Source organism: Trachypithecus francoisi, unplaced genomic scaffold (assembly GCF_009764315.1).
Source record: "Trachypithecus francoisi isolate TF-2019V2 unplaced genomic scaffold, Tfra_2.0 Lachesis_group1, whole genome shotgun sequence".
In the NCBI taxonomy this organism is placed as follows: domain Eukaryota; kingdom Metazoa; phylum Chordata; class Mammalia; order Primates; family Cercopithecidae; genus Trachypithecus; species Trachypithecus francoisi.
The window spans coordinates 23,039,585-23,056,130 of record NW_022681454.1 but is presented as its reverse complement, the minus strand read 5'-3'; the positions used below and the strand labels follow the sequence as shown (position 1 = coordinate 23,056,130).

The window sequence follows — 16,546 nt, the reverse complement described above, 5'->3', positions numbered from 1 at the left end:
GTTTAGTCTTTCAGTTTTCTGGTTGTTTTTCCAACTTGACTGTTGTAGAAAGAAAAGAAATCTAAAAGACACTCAATATTACATAATTAGTTGTTTGTTTGTTTTTTTTCTTTAGCCAAACCAACAACTTTATCTCTTCCTCTGACCCCAGAGTCACCAAAGTAAGTATTAAGAAACGTAACCATTTTCAGAAAGGGAAGGGGGTTCTAATACATTTGGCTACAGCAACTCCATTTCAGTTTGTTTTTATAAATGTGCCATATCTTCCAGTGACCCCAAGGGTTCCCCATTTGAGAACAAGACTATTGAACGTACCTTAAGTGTGGAACTCTCTGGAACTGCAGGTAAGCCTTATATTTCACTTGGAACTTGTGTGTGTGTGTGTGTGGTGTGTGTGTGTGTGTGTGTGTGGTGTGTGGTGTGTGTAATAAAATAATAGCGTGTACTGTCTATGTGATTAATGAAATTAACAAAGTATACAAAATTGGATAAGAAGTTATCTGTAAATATTTCCAGTTGCTTATTTTTTAAAAAAACTAATAAAAAATACTGAAGCACTTTAAAAACTTAGACTAACTGAAGAGCTCTTAGGCAAACTTCTGAGTTGGTTGCAAATGGTGCCCTTGCACTGAGTGCTTTAAGTTGAGGTACTTGAACCCCACCAAAAAGTGAATCGTGGGATGTTTAAACAAGAAATTCTTTGGGTCTGACCATTGCTGATAAGATTAAAGGAACAGTACATTAAACAAGATGCTTTCAACCAGAACTATGGTGCCTACATCCACCGTGGTCATTGTTGCTACATTTAATTTCACACTTTGAGTTTGCTAAATTACCTTCTTATGAAAGGCCTAATGCATGATTGCATGACTTGGTCAAGCAGTAGAGTAGTTAATTTCATGGTGTAGATAGATAGTATATGTGTGTGCAGAGTCACACATATGTACATATATACATATCTTTATAGGCATGCACACTTAGACACACAAATCCTTACTTATAAGCATATACTTAACATCATTTCTTAAATACATACATAACACTATTTCTTAAATACATCATAACTTACATATATGTTTAGAAGTAGCTTTTGTGTGTATATATATTATATGTGGTAAAGACCTTCTTATCTGACCAGTGAGGACCAGCAATTGGTGGGTTTATTTAAAAAGTTGACTCAAACATATACTGTTTTATTTTACCTCTGCTTAAAACATAAAAATATACATTCAAATATTACAGTTTCGGTAGAAGATGGAGATCTTTACCTTGAGCTTATGTTTGCTATTTGGGGGTCTATCGATTCATCTTTCTTGCATAAACCACACTAATATATTATTATACAACACATATTATAGATGGTAGCCACTTTTTATTGCTTGCTCCTTGAAGGTCAAGGTTAGAGACATTGGTATGGTTGTCTGAATTCTTTTAGATTTTTATAATTTTTCCAATAATTTCCAATTCCACCTATCCACAACTAATTTGATAACACTTCTTTTAGCAATGACCTTTTTTGAGTTCTTTTTTACAGGAATATTTTTCCACATTCACATTTCACTCATTTGCAGGAGATTTTACCATCTTACATAATTTCAATCACCAGTACAATGCACATTAACTGTTTAGTCTATTGGGGTACTGAGACACACTGATAAGTAGCATGAAAGCAAATATTATTTATTGGATGTGTTCCACCACCTTCTAGCAAAGGTAGGCCCAGAAGGCAGTTTTTAGTTCGTTGAGTGTGATTATAATAGCTGTACAGATATAAATTGGGGAAGCTGAAGTAAAGCCCAATTGCATTATGTAAGAGAAGGGATTTAGAGCTTTGGAAAGCAAGGAGCTGAGGACATGAAAGATGCTGAATGAGGCTGGAAGGTAAAGTTTGGAACCTTTCTGGAGAATAATGTAAAGAGGAGATGGAGGGAGATTTGTTTTTTCTCTAGAGATATTGTGGGCTTGAAATGCCATGCAACATGTAATGTCTACAATTGTCATCTCCTCTAAAAACCTTCAGCAAAATTGGTCACTTAGTAGTGTTTGAAGATTATGACAAACACTAATTGTACCTAGAAAGAATCACAAAGGGAGAAAAAGAGTTGTCAAAGGGAAAACAAGGTAGCATAGCTTCAAGTTTAAATACATTGATTGACCAAAAGATTTTTTAAAAATGAGAAACTGCAAAGGCAGTTAAAGGACTGACAGAAATACTTAGGTGATAGTATCATCCTAGTGAATGACAGAGGTGATCCATGGAAAGGAATGTGGAGGAAATTGAGCTCTCCATAGGCTAACCTGACTTGGAGAGCCTTCAGGGAAAACAACAACAACAAAGTGCACAGATTCTGAAGCACAGGGGTGGAATGGAGAGAAGATGTTGATGGAGCAGAAGCAAGAAAGCAGGAAACCAAAGGGATACTCAAATGACGATGAATTTGGCAAGGACTGTAAAATCAATAAGGAGCTACAAGATGGCACACACACCTTCCCTCCTGGATCTTTTGATTGCTAAGACTCTTTTCTACATCCTTGACCTTTTTTACACCTCAGTTTCCTCCATTTTAAAGTCATATTCATAATTACTGATAAAATTGTCGACTCAAAAGACTAGAATATAGGTTGAAAAATAAAACTGCCAGTATGCAATCATTTTTGACACACAAAAATGGAATTTTATGTGGTTTGATCTGAAGTAAAACAGTTTATAAGCAGCAAAGCTTCCATTAAAAGTAGTGTATCAGGATTTTAAAGAGCAGACGGCATAGCTTGGTGAAGTTTACAAAACCTTGGCTTGGTTTTTGGACAAACCCAAGTTTAAATTCTGAATGTCCTCCCATCTAGTGTGTGGCCTTGGTCCATTTACTTAACCTCTGAAAGACTAGGATTCTTATGCATGATATGAAGATGATCACAATACCTACATCTCATTGGGTCAGTGTGAGGATTAAATGAGATAAAACATGAGTGCCCCTTATTATATAAGTGCTCAATACATATTAGATATTTAATTACTAATTCTGATTAATCATTTACAGTGGTCATTGTACCTTGCTTCTTGTCTTTTCAACTTTTGACTGTCTTCACCTCTTCCCTTTTATTGCCCTTGCCATGTATCCTCTTTGGCAATCTCATATATGAAGTTATTTATTCTTTTTCTGTGCTTCCCCAACCCCCCACTATTTTCACATCAAATCGAACAAATACTGCTTTTGGTGTAAATATGGAATTTACCAAATCAAGGTAGAAAACTCACTGATTTGAGATTCTCTCAGCAACAGCTACTTCTATGCCTACAATTTCTGGCAATTACGCGCTCCTTAAATAGGCACTTTACATACAGTATCTTCCTTACTCTCTGCCCATTTCATTGTTGAGGAAAGATTTATACGTTGACACAAGCTATATGATAGACCCTGGGTTCAAAGCAGGTCTGCCCGAAGAGAAATTATGTCTCTTTCCTGAAGTCTGAATTTTAAAGATAGTAATTGACATATGTTATGTTAAATAGGCTTCACTGCACTGGCCAAGTGTCATTGATTGGTACTGTCTGCCAGGAGCATTGTGTTGAGAAAGGTTCTAAGGCCAAGTCTGTGCTCACAGGGAATGTCATGATCAATTAGTGATGTCTGCCACAGGTGCAGCAGGTGGGTGGCAAGGGTAGAAACAGCATTCGTATTGGTAGTTTGTTGATCCTTGGTCTACAGACTTAATCGGTTTGATTGCAGCAGAAGTGACCCAAGCTTTGGCTCAGGCCTTCTGGTGTCTTCTTTTTCTTTACTCTCACAAATTTTAGTGAAATTTTCCAAATGTTTAAGTGGAAATGTAAAGAGTCAACAAAATTCTAAGACCTCCAGAATAATGCCTCTGCCCCATCTGCAGTGTCTTTGGGAAACAGGAGGCATGAGATAGGAAGTTTGCTTTATTAGGTATTGCCAGCTGGTCTGACTTCTTTGTGATTGTCCTAAACTGGCTCATTTTGGCTGATAAAAAAAACTCTTCTCTTTTACAGGTGTAAAAACTAATTTGATTTCAAAATAGCTGTTAGTAAAGCAAGATGAGAGAAAAGAGAATGATCTTTTGGCAGAAGGCATTTAAATCTATTGCATATGGAGATTTTCAGAGTGCTACACTTTTTTGTTTCTGAAATGGGAATGGCAAAGCAATGTCAGCTCAACAAGGTGACGGTTTTAACCACAGACACGAAGGAATTTGGGTAGGGACTAAAGTGACTGACCCCAAAATTTTATGTATATGTATATATAGTTTTTATTTGTTATTACTGTAAACATTGTAACAGCAGAACTATTTTATAACTGATAAAGAAAATGAGAAGAGCAAAAAATATAATCAGATATCATCACAAGTAGGACTTCATAATTTTTTTCCTCCATTGGTATATGTTTTTCCACATTATTTTCATCAGAGGGGACATGTGATTTAATGTTATTTATTTTTTACTTAATTTTTTCTCTAGGCTTTAATCAGCAGTCATTCCAAGTGTACTTTAGTAGACTCACCATAAAAACAACAACAAAACACTCATTCACCAATCTGTAACTACCACTTTTATGTTGAATTTTACATTGCCTTTTTGGACTCTCCATTTAAAAGTTCATTTTGCTGGAAAAAATGTATTGACAAACAGCATAAATACTGACAAATGGCTGTAGCCTTTTGGCATATATACTTCTTGTGTATGTGACGTATCTTTGGGAAAGTAGACCAAAGTAAAATATCGGTAGTTGTCGGTAGTTTTAAAAGGAAAACCATAGCATCAGAGAACTGGAAGGTGATTTTGACAGGTCACAGAATCTATTCCTGTGCTTCAAGAATCTAGGAAAGGGAGACCCAACAAATTCTCTTTACAGCCCATCCCAGTGCTTGCCAACTCTTACTGTCAGAGATTTCTTCCACATTTCAACCATATTCTTCATTTTCTATTTTTAATCTCATTCTTTTTGACCCAGTGTCTATAATGACAATTCCTTTGTTCCTAATTTTTCTTTTCTGGAAATGGTACCATCCTATTTCTTGTAAGCCAAGTATAGCAAAGGAATTTTCTCTCCCACATCAGCTTTGGGGTTTGGCAATAGCCACCTGAAATGCCAGGTTCTCCTTACTCATCCCCTATCCCAGCTCTCTGGGGAATTTACACAGGGGTCAATTAATGATATCTTCATCTTCCATTAGCAAGAGTTGGGGAATTAGGCATATGTCATAGGAATGTTCTGAAGCTTTTCTCCAAGGTCAGTTTGTTCCCCAGTAACCAGGGGTGATGGGAGAAATACTTAAAATGTACTGAAGGCAGGCCACTTCCAAATGGACTGAAGCCAGCCAGAGGACTAGCGGGGTCTGTTGGAGAACCTTCTGTGCCAAGTGTGAGCACTTCTGTTGCTGGGTCTTGTGGAGCTCCGCTGAGTCCTGGGGAAGTAGGTGCAGATGGAGAGAACACTAGAGCAGCTTTTATCAACTGAATATTTTAACAACTGCTTTAAAGGTAACGGTTGGTACTCAGTGAATATCAGCTTTCCCTCTGCACTCTTGACACCCACTCCAAATTCGTGAGGCCTGAAATATGTGAGTAGGACAAGTCACACACCTCTCTTTGCTCCGTTTTCCTATTTTGGTGTGTTTTAAAGCAACTTAGAATCTCATCTCCTGATTTTTTTTTTTTCTTAAGTACCTGAATTGGCGTGCAACTTATGCAAAATCCCACTGTTAAACAAACTTGAAAGTAAGTTGCAGATTTTGCAGTAGATTCTGCGAAATGTTATAAACTACTAAAAAAAAGAGAAAAGTCATTGGTGAATAGCACAGCACAAGAAACAGAGCCAGGGACTCACCATTTATCAGAGTCATTCAATTAAACAAACAAACCCAAAAGAAAACTCCTCCAAGAAAATCGTTTCATAGCGATAATGAAAAACAAAACAAAACTTGTCTGCCTTTTTTTTTTTTTAATAAAAGGGCTGTTTAAAAAGATGACTGTAGAGTATGTACCACTTCTCCCAGATTTGCTGTGCAGAAGTGCATAAGTGTGAGTGATGTAGAGGTGCTTGTTTATTATGGAGCACATTTCAATGCAGTAATCATAAATATTGCTAAGGTTGTGCTCTGTTGAAATATGACCTACATACTCTTGATTGTTTGTGTTATGTGATTTGTCTGACACCCATTACATTCTGGGTAATAGCAGCCATTTGTTGCTCTGCACAGCAGGCTCTTTTGACAAAAGAAAATAGGCGGCAATAAAAAAGCTATAGTCTGAATTACATTCTGCACCGAGCTGCACTGCTGAGAGTTTGTGCAAGTGTGTTAACAATGCTCGGAACTGCCTCTTGTCAGCCTTCAGCCTGTAATGGCCATCTGTCCTCACATAAATCTGTCAAAACGTGCTAAGTTCAAGAGAGAGCACGGAATATACCTTGTACTGTCAACACCAAAATGTACACATTCCCCAGAAAATCAACACGCAGGAAATAATCCAGAGGTTATGGAAGGCATTAGCACTGTTGATTTGGGCTTGTGGCATGAAATCGAGAGTCCAGAGATTAGTGGGAAGATGAGCAAAGGTAGTGGCATCAAGGGATTGAGCACCGGCCTCCCTCTTGCTTCAGGGGGAAGGTTTTGGGTAGCGGAGGTGAGGCTACAGAAATAACAACTAGTTCAGAGGCAGCAAGGGGTTGCCTGTGTCATCAGCAACTCTGAAAAGTTTAACACTATGTTAAATGAAAACATACTCTTTGCACTTTTGTTTTGTTTTGTTTGGCTTTGGGTCTCAACTGTATCTGGAGATAGGCTTTCCATTAGGGAGGCACCTGGTGATAGGAAGTCTTGTCATCCGTGAGATTTCTCAATCTTGCTTTGAGATATTCTCTGGTTAGAGATGTTTCAGTAAATAATGAAGGCTTTAGGGCATTAGCCAAATTATTTTTCTCTCTCCATCTACTCATTAATCCTGAAATATCTTCCATTCAATAAACAAGCATTACTTATTTGTTTCAACAAATGGTGCCAGCAGAAACGTACAGCCCTGATATTTTTACTCACGGGGCATATTTGATGGTCTCTGGGTGTTTCCATCAATTTTAAGCGTATATGCAGAAAAACATACTCATGTCAAATTTTAAAGAAGTGCCTTTTTATTAAAATCGATTGTGAAGTCGCTGGAGGCTGAGTCCCTGAAATAGCAGCATCTGGTGTCATATCCAGCACATAGTAGGTGTTCAACGAAGGTCTGTTCAATGGCCACAGGCCATAATGTGTGACAGAGGTAAAAGGCTTTGTTTTTAACTCAAAGGAAGTACAATCATGGTGTCGCCACTCCCCAGAGCAACTTGAGAACCAGTTATTTAAGCGATAATGAGCTTAGGTACTAGGACAAGTGTTTCGAATTTTCAAGACACAGAAGGATTTCTGTATCTGAAATCTCTAGATACCTGAGCTATTTTTAGAACCAGTCTCTCTTTAATAGTGGCCTAATTTGGTGTTCCTGAAGTTTAAGGTTTCTTTTTATAAATCTAAAATGTCTGTCAAAATATGTATACCTGAGAGTACAAAGTGGCATGCTGCAGACACGCTAGGGCTGGGGTTCTCCAGATGTGGTCTGTGAAGCATCTAATTACAAATGTTTACCCAGTATCCCAAGTGATTCTTGGACTGCTGAAATGTGAGACCCACTACTAAAGAAGAATCTAGAAAAATTAAAATTAGTAGAAAATAATAATGCAACAAATGTGCCCAAGCCACATTCTGCAAAGAGCTTATAATCGATTTGGAAAGACAAGACATAATTCACATTCAAAAAGAGATAAGCAAAAACGTATAGTAATATGTGATTGGTATCAAGAGAGGGATCCTGACAATAAATTACTAAAGAAGTAAAAACTACCCTAACTTGGGGTGATCACGCAAAGATTTACGGAGTTGGATGTGAGGATATTGAATGCCATTTCCTCCGATTCAAGGGCTATGTCGTTGGACATATTTGATTGGTATTTACTCAGCAAAGAGAGATTATTTGTCATTATTTCTTTAAGTATCTTAGGGTCCTAAGAGGAATATTTGAGAGTGTGCTTTTTTTTTTTTTGCTGGGAATTGCAAGTGGTTATTGAAGGTAGCATGTAGAAGAAATCAGTATGCATTAATAAGGCAGTGCAATAGGTAAATAAAACAAGTGAAAACAGAGAGAGAAAGAGAAGATCAACCAAATAGGAATTTCTTAGATTGAGTAAAAGACATACTCATCTATGAGAGAGGAAAAAAGAGTTGATTGTGCCTCAGTGGCACCGATGTTTCATTCAGTCATATAAGTCACTCCCTTTGCTACAGCAAAGACAGGGACAAAGAGCCATCCAAGAGAAGCTGCCAACAAAGGGAAGCCTTTTTGAGACTCAGGGGTGACCATGAACGGAGTACAGTGTCCCATTTGCTTTGTGCTTGCATTTCTATATCTTCCTGAACTTTTCTGGGTTGGAACTCCAAAGTCAAACCACCTTACATTTGTATACCTTTCCTTCTTTCAGGGAGAATTAGCTTTGAATAATAAAAATTGCCAAATATTGGTGTAAAATATTTCACTTTAGAGAAAACATTCATTCTTTCCATTTCTTTATTATAAAGTCGGAGAGTGAGGCAGCATCTTCCTGTTCATACCAAAATTTCATGTGGCTCTTTGTGACCTACGTGGCCCTTGGTAGATATGTATGTGTGTGTGTGTGTGCATGCGTGTGTGTGTGTCTGTGTTTTCTTATTTTTTTTTCAGCAAGGTAGCATTTTTTTTCCTTGAAACTTGCCTTAAATCTAACCCCATACTTGTTAGCAGACTTGAAGTTCTTTTTGCTGAATAGTGTTCACCCCGCCTCCTAAATAGAAAGTGTATTGTAAACTAAAATGCTCCCTTGTAAGCAGAAAGTCATTTGAACTCCAGCCTGCCCTTCTTCAAAGTTCCTTGGACTCTGGAGCCACTTGACAATGATTCTTCCTTGGCACAAAGGGATGAGTAGGACTTATTCGGGGGGAAACTCAACAGAGGGGACTACTATGCTTCACGGACTCTCCCACAGTGGTTTCTGAAGAAATGTTCTGCCCTCCTATAGAAAAGCAGAAGGAGCAACAACTGATGGCTGTTCCTCTTTCTTCCTTTTTATTTATTTAATTAGTTAGCTGCTAAAGCTTGGCTGAGTTTCAGTCCCTCAGTCTCATAACCCTCCCTTATGTTGTGCTCTATATAAAATGGTCGGCTGGCACTGCGATATTTAGTGTTACTGTTCACTTAGGTTTCTGTTGCAGAACCATATTTTAGACAGAATGTATTAGTTATGCTTACAAGAATGTATTATGCCTACATTAGCCATGGTTTACTAGGTTAATGAACTGTGGCGACAAAGAATCACTGCCGTTAAGTTGTAGAGTTGCTCTAGGTCCCTGCATTTGGCTGTCGTATTTCACTGAACTTACTTTGAAGTTGTCATCTCATCTTTTTGTTTTGTTTTGTTTTAAGTTGGTTAATTCCTTGGCTCCAAGGGTAGATTCTCTTGATTGGACAAAGACCCCTGAGCTGCTTGCATCCTCCGCAATGTTCTTTGCAGACAAATGCTACTAAGGCTATTCTGTGATTCCTCAGTCCCACTTTGTTAATTTTCCATAAAGCAGCCCATACAATCCCCTTGACAATGCAAGCTTTGGTAATAATGCCTAGTTCCGTGCAGGCCAGGGGTGATGCGTTCATGTTTTCTGGGAAGCAGGATTTGTTAGCGTTGGTGTTTGAAATACAAAAGATCACAGCTCTGCCTCCTGTTCAGCACTGTAGATCCATCTTTTCTTGGTGACAGAGGCTTAGGGGATGAGTCAGCCTTTCAGGCCTTGTCATGAAATTAGTTTCCTTCTTCTGCACTCAGTTTAAACCCTTGTTTGAAATCTTGGAAAATTTAGAAACATGTCTTGGCATTTAAGAACATTATCTCTGTCTCTTTTCTCTTTCTCTCTCTCTCTTTTTTTTTTTTTTTTTTAATTTTTGCCTTAGGCCTAACTCCACCCACCACTCCTCCTCATAAAGCCAACCAAGATAACCCTTTTAGGGCTTCTCCAAAGCTGAAGTCCTCTTGCAAGACTGTGGTGCCACCACCATCAAAGAAGCCCCGGTACAGTGAGTCTTCTGGTACACAAGGCAATAACTCCACCAAGAAAGGGCCGGAGCAATCCGAGTTGTATGCACAACTCAGCAAGTCCTCAGTGCTCACTGGTGGACACGAGGAAAGGAAGACCAAGCGGCACAGTCTGCGGCTGTTTGGTGACCATGACTATTGCCAGTCAATTAATTCCAAAACGGAAATACTCATTAATATATCACAGGAGCTCCAAGACTCTAGACAACTAGAAAATAAAGATGTCTCCTCTGATTGGCAGGGGCAGATTTGTTCTTCCACAGATTCAGACCAGTGCTACCTGAGAGAGACTTTGGAGGCAAGCAAGCAGGTCTCTCCTTGCAGCACAAGAAAACAGCTCCAAGACCAGGAAATCCGAGCCGAGCTGAACAAGCACTTCGGTCATCCCAGTCAAGCTGTTTTTGACGACGAAGCAGACAAGACCAGTGAACTGAGGGACAGTGATTTCAGTAATGAACAATTCTCCAAACTACCTATGTTTATAAATTCAGGACTAGCCATGGATGGCCTGTTTGATGACAGCGAAGATGAAAGTGATAAACTGAGCTACCCTTGGGATGGCACGCAATCCTATTCATTGTTCAATGTGTCTCCTTCTTGCTCTTCTTTTAACTCTCCATGTAGAGATTCCGTGTCACCACCCAAATCCTTATTTTCTCAAAGACCCCAAAGGATGCGCTCTCGTTCAAGGTCCTTTTCTCGACACAGGTCGTGTTCCCGATCACCATATTCCAGGTCAAGATCAAGGTCCCCGGGCAGTAGATCCTCTTCAAGGTAAACCTTGGCGAAACCCTAATAACACACAAGGTGTTCCTAAGAAGTAAACAAAATAAAATATAAATAAAAATTTGAAATCTGTAGCCATTCCGGCCCCTGACCACTGAAGTTCTGGCGCTGCCGGAACTAACGAGAATGATGTTACACTCACATCTCTCTCCATGTTCTCTTAAATCTGTCAGCTCTGAGCACAGTGCCTTGAGCCAGTCCTATCAGAGAGAGTAATTTGTTAAGAAACTTGCTCATCTAACTTTTTCTATTACCTGGAGAGCTGCCCTGTGCCAGGATAGTGGAGATCCATGCAAGATAAAGCTGACAGTGTACCGGACCTGGTGCTCAGTGTTAACATCAATAAGAGACGCTGAGAGAGAGCACATCACTCCCAGCCCTCTTAGCTGACTAGCTGATCACAAACTGTCACTGGGAAATCTCACTAGTAGCTGGGAAGAAAAAGCCAGTCTCTGTAACACAGTGTCCCAGAGGATGCTCCACAGTGCCGATAAACTTGGGTTAAGTGGCAGTTGCAAATGCCCTTTTTGTTTTTCTCATCTGTCACAGATCCTGCTATTACTATGAGTCAAGCCACTACAGACACCGCATGCACCGAAATTCTCCCTTGTATGTGAGATCACGTTCAAGATCGCCCTACAGCCGTCGGCCCAGGTAATGAGGCATGTCATTTTCCTTCGGCTCCCTTTATCCCCTCCTTGAGATGACAAGATGTTCTCCAAAACCCTATACCCCTCCCCATATTATTATTCATTTTGCTTATGCAAATTGAGGTGGTTGACTTAGTGATGAAGTTATGTTTCCCAGGTATGACAGCTACGAGGAGTATCAGCACGAGAGGCTGAAGAGGGAAGAATATCGCAGAGAGTATGAGAAGCGAGAGTCTGAGAGGGCCAAACAAAGGGAGAGGCAGAGGCAGAAGGCAATTGTAAGTGGCCTGGAGCTCACTTTTATTTTAAAGTAGGGTGTCTTCTTTTTCTGTGTGCTTTTTTTGGTGATAGATTAGAAAATAAACAAAAGCTAAGTCTTTGTTAGTTTGTTAGAACAGGCCATTTTCAGCCTTTTGGCTTTAAAACATCCGTAACTCTTCAGTCCTCGTTGACCTAACTTATTGGAAAACAAAATGTTTAAGTCAGTAAATTTCTCACTCACAGTTTCATTTTGAAGTTCGTTACTGTTTTGAAAAATGGAGGGAGCAGAGATTTTTTTTTTTAGTCAGATATTGGTTCTTTCTGGTCACAGGATGAGTTTTTCTTTCTGTTTCCTGTTACTTCTCTGTTTGAGTGGCAAATGAGGAGGGATTGCTATCTTGTTTCAGTTTTTGTCTTTTTGGCCAGCAGGAGACTTAAATTGTCCATGAAGAGACTGAGTTCAAGTTGGATTTAAAAGAGGCAGAGGAGGAAGAGTTGCTAAGAAAGTCATCACTTCTGGCCGGGCGCAATGGCTCACGCCTGTAATTCCAGAACTTTGGGAGGCCAAGGCGGTTGGATCACTTAAGGCCAGAAGTTTGAGACCAGTCTGGCCAACATAGGAAACAAGAAATAACATAGGAGACAGGAAACCTTGTCTGTACTAAAAATACACAAATTAGCCAGGCGTGGTGGCACATGCCTGTAATCCCAGCTACTTGGGAGGCTAAGGCAGGAGAATCGCTTGAACTGGGGAGGTAGAGGTTGCAATGAGCTGAGATTGCATCACTGAACTCCAGCCTGAGTGAGAGTGAGACTCTGTCTTGAAAAAAAAAAAAAAAAAGAAAGAAAGTCATCACCTTCTGTGTGATGGTCGCCATCTAACTGGGTAGTTGACACACCCACATTTCTTACGAACTACTTTTCAGTGACATTTTATGGATTTCAGCACCACTTACCAGGGAGTATTATATTCACTTGACATAGAGACAGTGCTTACCCTTCTGTGTAAAGATCCAAGTTATGTTATATTTGTTTGCTCTCTGAAGATCAGTACTCATTTTCAGCAACTGCTGACTAGTAGGTAGGCTTTACCCCAACTCCCTACTGCTGTTTATCAGCCTAGACTTTGGATGGCAAAAATAAGGCAGTCCAGTTGTCAAAATCCAGCCCATGCCCGTGGCAGACATTCCTAATCGATAATGGAACTCTTTTCCATTGAGCCCCCTCAGAGCCTTACGATCTTTTCTGACATGGTGCTCTAGGGAACCATGACTAATCAATGAGATATAGCACTGCTTTTATTCAGTGCAGCTGCTGCCTGTCTGTGCTAGCCACTCAGAGTTAGCTCAGTGAAGATCAGCTTTTGACATATCTTACATCTAAGCTAGCCAAGGCTTAGGGAAATGATTTTTGACTGTAAAGGTTCGATTTATATGTTATCTTTAAGAAAACTCACTAACATCAACACAATTTTGCAAAACATATATAAAAGAGCTGACTAATGGAATCAAAATCAAGCATTGGCCAACAGATATCAGCTGGAGGATAAAGGTTAAATGAGAGATTTGCTCAACACAGGCATTTAAGGAGAAAGATGGGAGAAGTAATTGAACACTTGGGCCAAAGTTTTGGAGAGTTTGCTGCCGTTTAACTTTGAATCTACCTAAGACTGAATCAAAGGCATTTTGCAAATTACAACAATTTGCCACATTTTTCTCAACTTCCAAATGAGCAGTGATATTAAGAGTTGCCAAAGTGTCATTAGTTAACACTTATGAAGACTAATGAAAATTAAAATTCAATTTTTCTAATGTCACTGTATTTAATTAATGGTGTATTCAATAATTATAATAACTCACATTTATATAGTGCCATATAATTTACAAAGCCTTTTAATATGGCACATTATAATCATTACAAAAGAAAATCATGCTGAGCAAGCATGTAGGAAAATGACTATTTTGGTGTTTGCAAATTTATATTTTATAAAATCCTTCATTTTTTCCCCCAAAAATAGGACATTAAAGAGAAAGATTAATAGTTTCATCATAAATTTGCTTATATGGCCAAGACACAACATAGTTATAACTAAAGCCAGATTAATATTTTAATCAAAAGTATGTAAATAAATGACGTGTATTTATTTTATGCCTTCTAAAGATGATTAAGTGCCAGATATTAACAAAGAAAGGAAAGGAGGTGTCTTTTTTGTTGCTAGTTTGACCCTTTACAAATAGAGCAAGTAGTGTCATTGGTCTAGATGAAACAAAAGCACCCTGAGGATGACCAGCCTCAGCTTGGAAGCAGATGCTACCCTGTTGTCCCTTTGTGTTACAAATGTTGACTAGTTCCTCTGTTAATTCTGAGATGAAAATAATCTGTATCAATTCTCTTCCAAAGCACACTTGTAATACAAGGGTCAACTTGGTTTGTATTAAATCATTTTACATGAACTAGACATTTGTGAGAATTTTTACTTTAAAGTTCATTTTTGTTTTTGAAAAGTAGATTGAAGGAAACCTAGAACATAGAGATTGTTTACTAGCAGAGTGAACTATAAGTGATAAGTGCTTAATAAAGATTTGGGACTTACTGTTTAACCAATTTCCACTTGGATAATTACATGCTATTTCTATTGAACATGAGTGAAAACTCATAGCTCTTTCTGTAATAAATATTTGCCATGTGGTTGGGATAGAAAATTAGGAAAGACATGGTCCCTGTATCCAAGGAACTTCAACTCTACTGGAAGACAAAGATACACAAACAGGCAATACAGTGTGATAAGTGCTGTTATAAGGGGTGCATCTGTGGCACTGTTGTGATAGTATACTGGGGAGCACCCAGATCTGTGTATGAAGGAGAACCTCAGACAGGGTGAGATTGATCCAAATCCTAAAGGCAGAAAGGACAAAGGTTTTCTCCCCCTGCAGTGTCCAATATGGTAGCCTTTAGCCACATGGCTAATTTGATTGGGTCATATTACGATATACTGTGTGATTGGATTTAGAAGACTTGGTATAAATATAGTGTAAAATACTTCATTAATCTTTTTATATCAATCACAAAAGGATATAATAGTTTGGGCATGTTGAGCCCAATACAATATATTATTAACATTGAATTTTTCATATTTTTACTTTTTTAAATGTGGCTCTTAGAAAATTTTAAATGACATATACTACACTGTATTATTACTGGACATTGCTGTTTTAGACAGAGGCTATAGCTTATACTAAGTCTCTAAAAAAGACTAAGGTATATTGAGAAACTACTAGTCATTTAGTTAGAATACTGAGACACAAGAGGGGCAAGAAATAAGTCCAGAGGGAACAGTGGAAGACAGCATAAAGGGTCCTATAATTCATGCTAAAGATTTTGAAATCTATCTAGAAGGCATCGTGGAGCTATTTAATGAGTTTACCCACATGAATTTTTTGGATTGATTTCCTTCCTCCAAATGATTGGCTTTCTAGCGCCATAATGCATCCCCAAAGTGTATTTTTATGGACTTGAGTGCAGGGATACATGCAATGATTTTTAACTGATTTGAAAAAATTAACTTGAGAATTCATACATGGAAGAGCTAAGGGAACGAGGACAGTCCAGACCTAAGTTGGTCAGGTAGGTGATGTTCTTTCAATTTTTGAAACACCCTTAAAGTAATGGGTAAGAAGCAAATTACATTTAAGATATCTTGGGTGCAGTATTGGGTTATCCATTAATCAAAGCAATCATATATTTAGGGAACCAGAAAAACAGAGGCTCCAAAAGGCAATGAAAATAAAACACTTTAGAAATTTAATAATTGTTATTTTACAAAATTAAAGGCATCTTTTAAACTTTGTCTGCATTACTTCTATTTTGAGTTCCATAAGTAGGAGGTGTTTTAAGAGATCTGTAAACTTTTCATTGCTTATGTTTCTAAAATCTTAATTCAGCTAATTCAGCCCAAGTTGAGTGAACCAAATCCAAAAGCAAAGAGAACGCTAATAATTAGTAATTACCAATGCAAAACCATGTATTGTGGTTGAATGTTACCATTGTTTCAGTTGGCACTTTCCTGTAATTTCCATCCAGACTCTTTCTCAAAAAGCAATTCACTTTCTGCCTTTCTCAGACTCATAAGCTTGAAATAATTCAGGTTATATTGGGACTCTGCAAGCCAGAGTTTAGTACTTAATGTCTAAACTGTCACTGCTCTAATTTCTTGTGGAATTCTAAGTCCAACTCCATTTGCAATCTGTACAGTTTTCTGCCAGAAAACATGATAATGGGATGTTAATTTAAAGGGCAAATCTAGACATTATGATATGGCTCAGCACTTAAAACCAAAACCAGATGTGCTCGGGCAGCAATGACTGCTACTTTACTTCTCAGTTGGTCAGTGTCCAGCTCAGAAGCCAGGGACAGTGTATTGCTGCTGATAATTATAAACTTCTTCCAAATGGAATGAAAAGAAATTGTGCAATTACTCAGAGTTATTCTTTTTTTTTTTTTTTTTTTTGAGACAGAGTCTTGCTCTGTCACCCAGGCTGGAGTGTAGTGGCGCAATCTTGGCTCACTGCAAGCTCTGCCTCCCGGGTTCACACCATTCTCCTGCCTCAGCCTCCCGAGTATCTGGGACTACAGGCACCCGCCACCACGCCTGGCTAATTTTTTGTATTTTGAGTAGAGACG

General features: G+C 38.5%; 1 protein-coding gene across 4 annotated transcripts in view; it reads left to right on the top strand.

The window, feature by feature from the left end:
- PPARGC1A (PPARG coactivator 1 alpha) overlaps positions 1-16,546 on the top strand; it is a 702,185-nt gene that overhangs the window by 669,335 nt on the left and 16,304 nt on the right. For all 4 annotated transcript variants that reach the window (XM_033213898.1, XM_033213894.1, XM_033213896.1 and 1 more), the window contains 5 exons: positions 116-161; positions 271-344; positions 10,028-10,943; positions 11,505-11,609; positions 11,763-11,883. In XM_033213898.1, the coding sequence (XP_033069789.1) occupies positions 116-161; positions 271-344; positions 10,028-10,943; positions 11,505-11,609; positions 11,763-11,883 (1,262 nt within the window). The remainder of the gene's footprint in view (positions 1-115; positions 162-270; positions 345-10,027; positions 10,944-11,504; positions 11,610-11,762; positions 11,884-16,546) is intronic.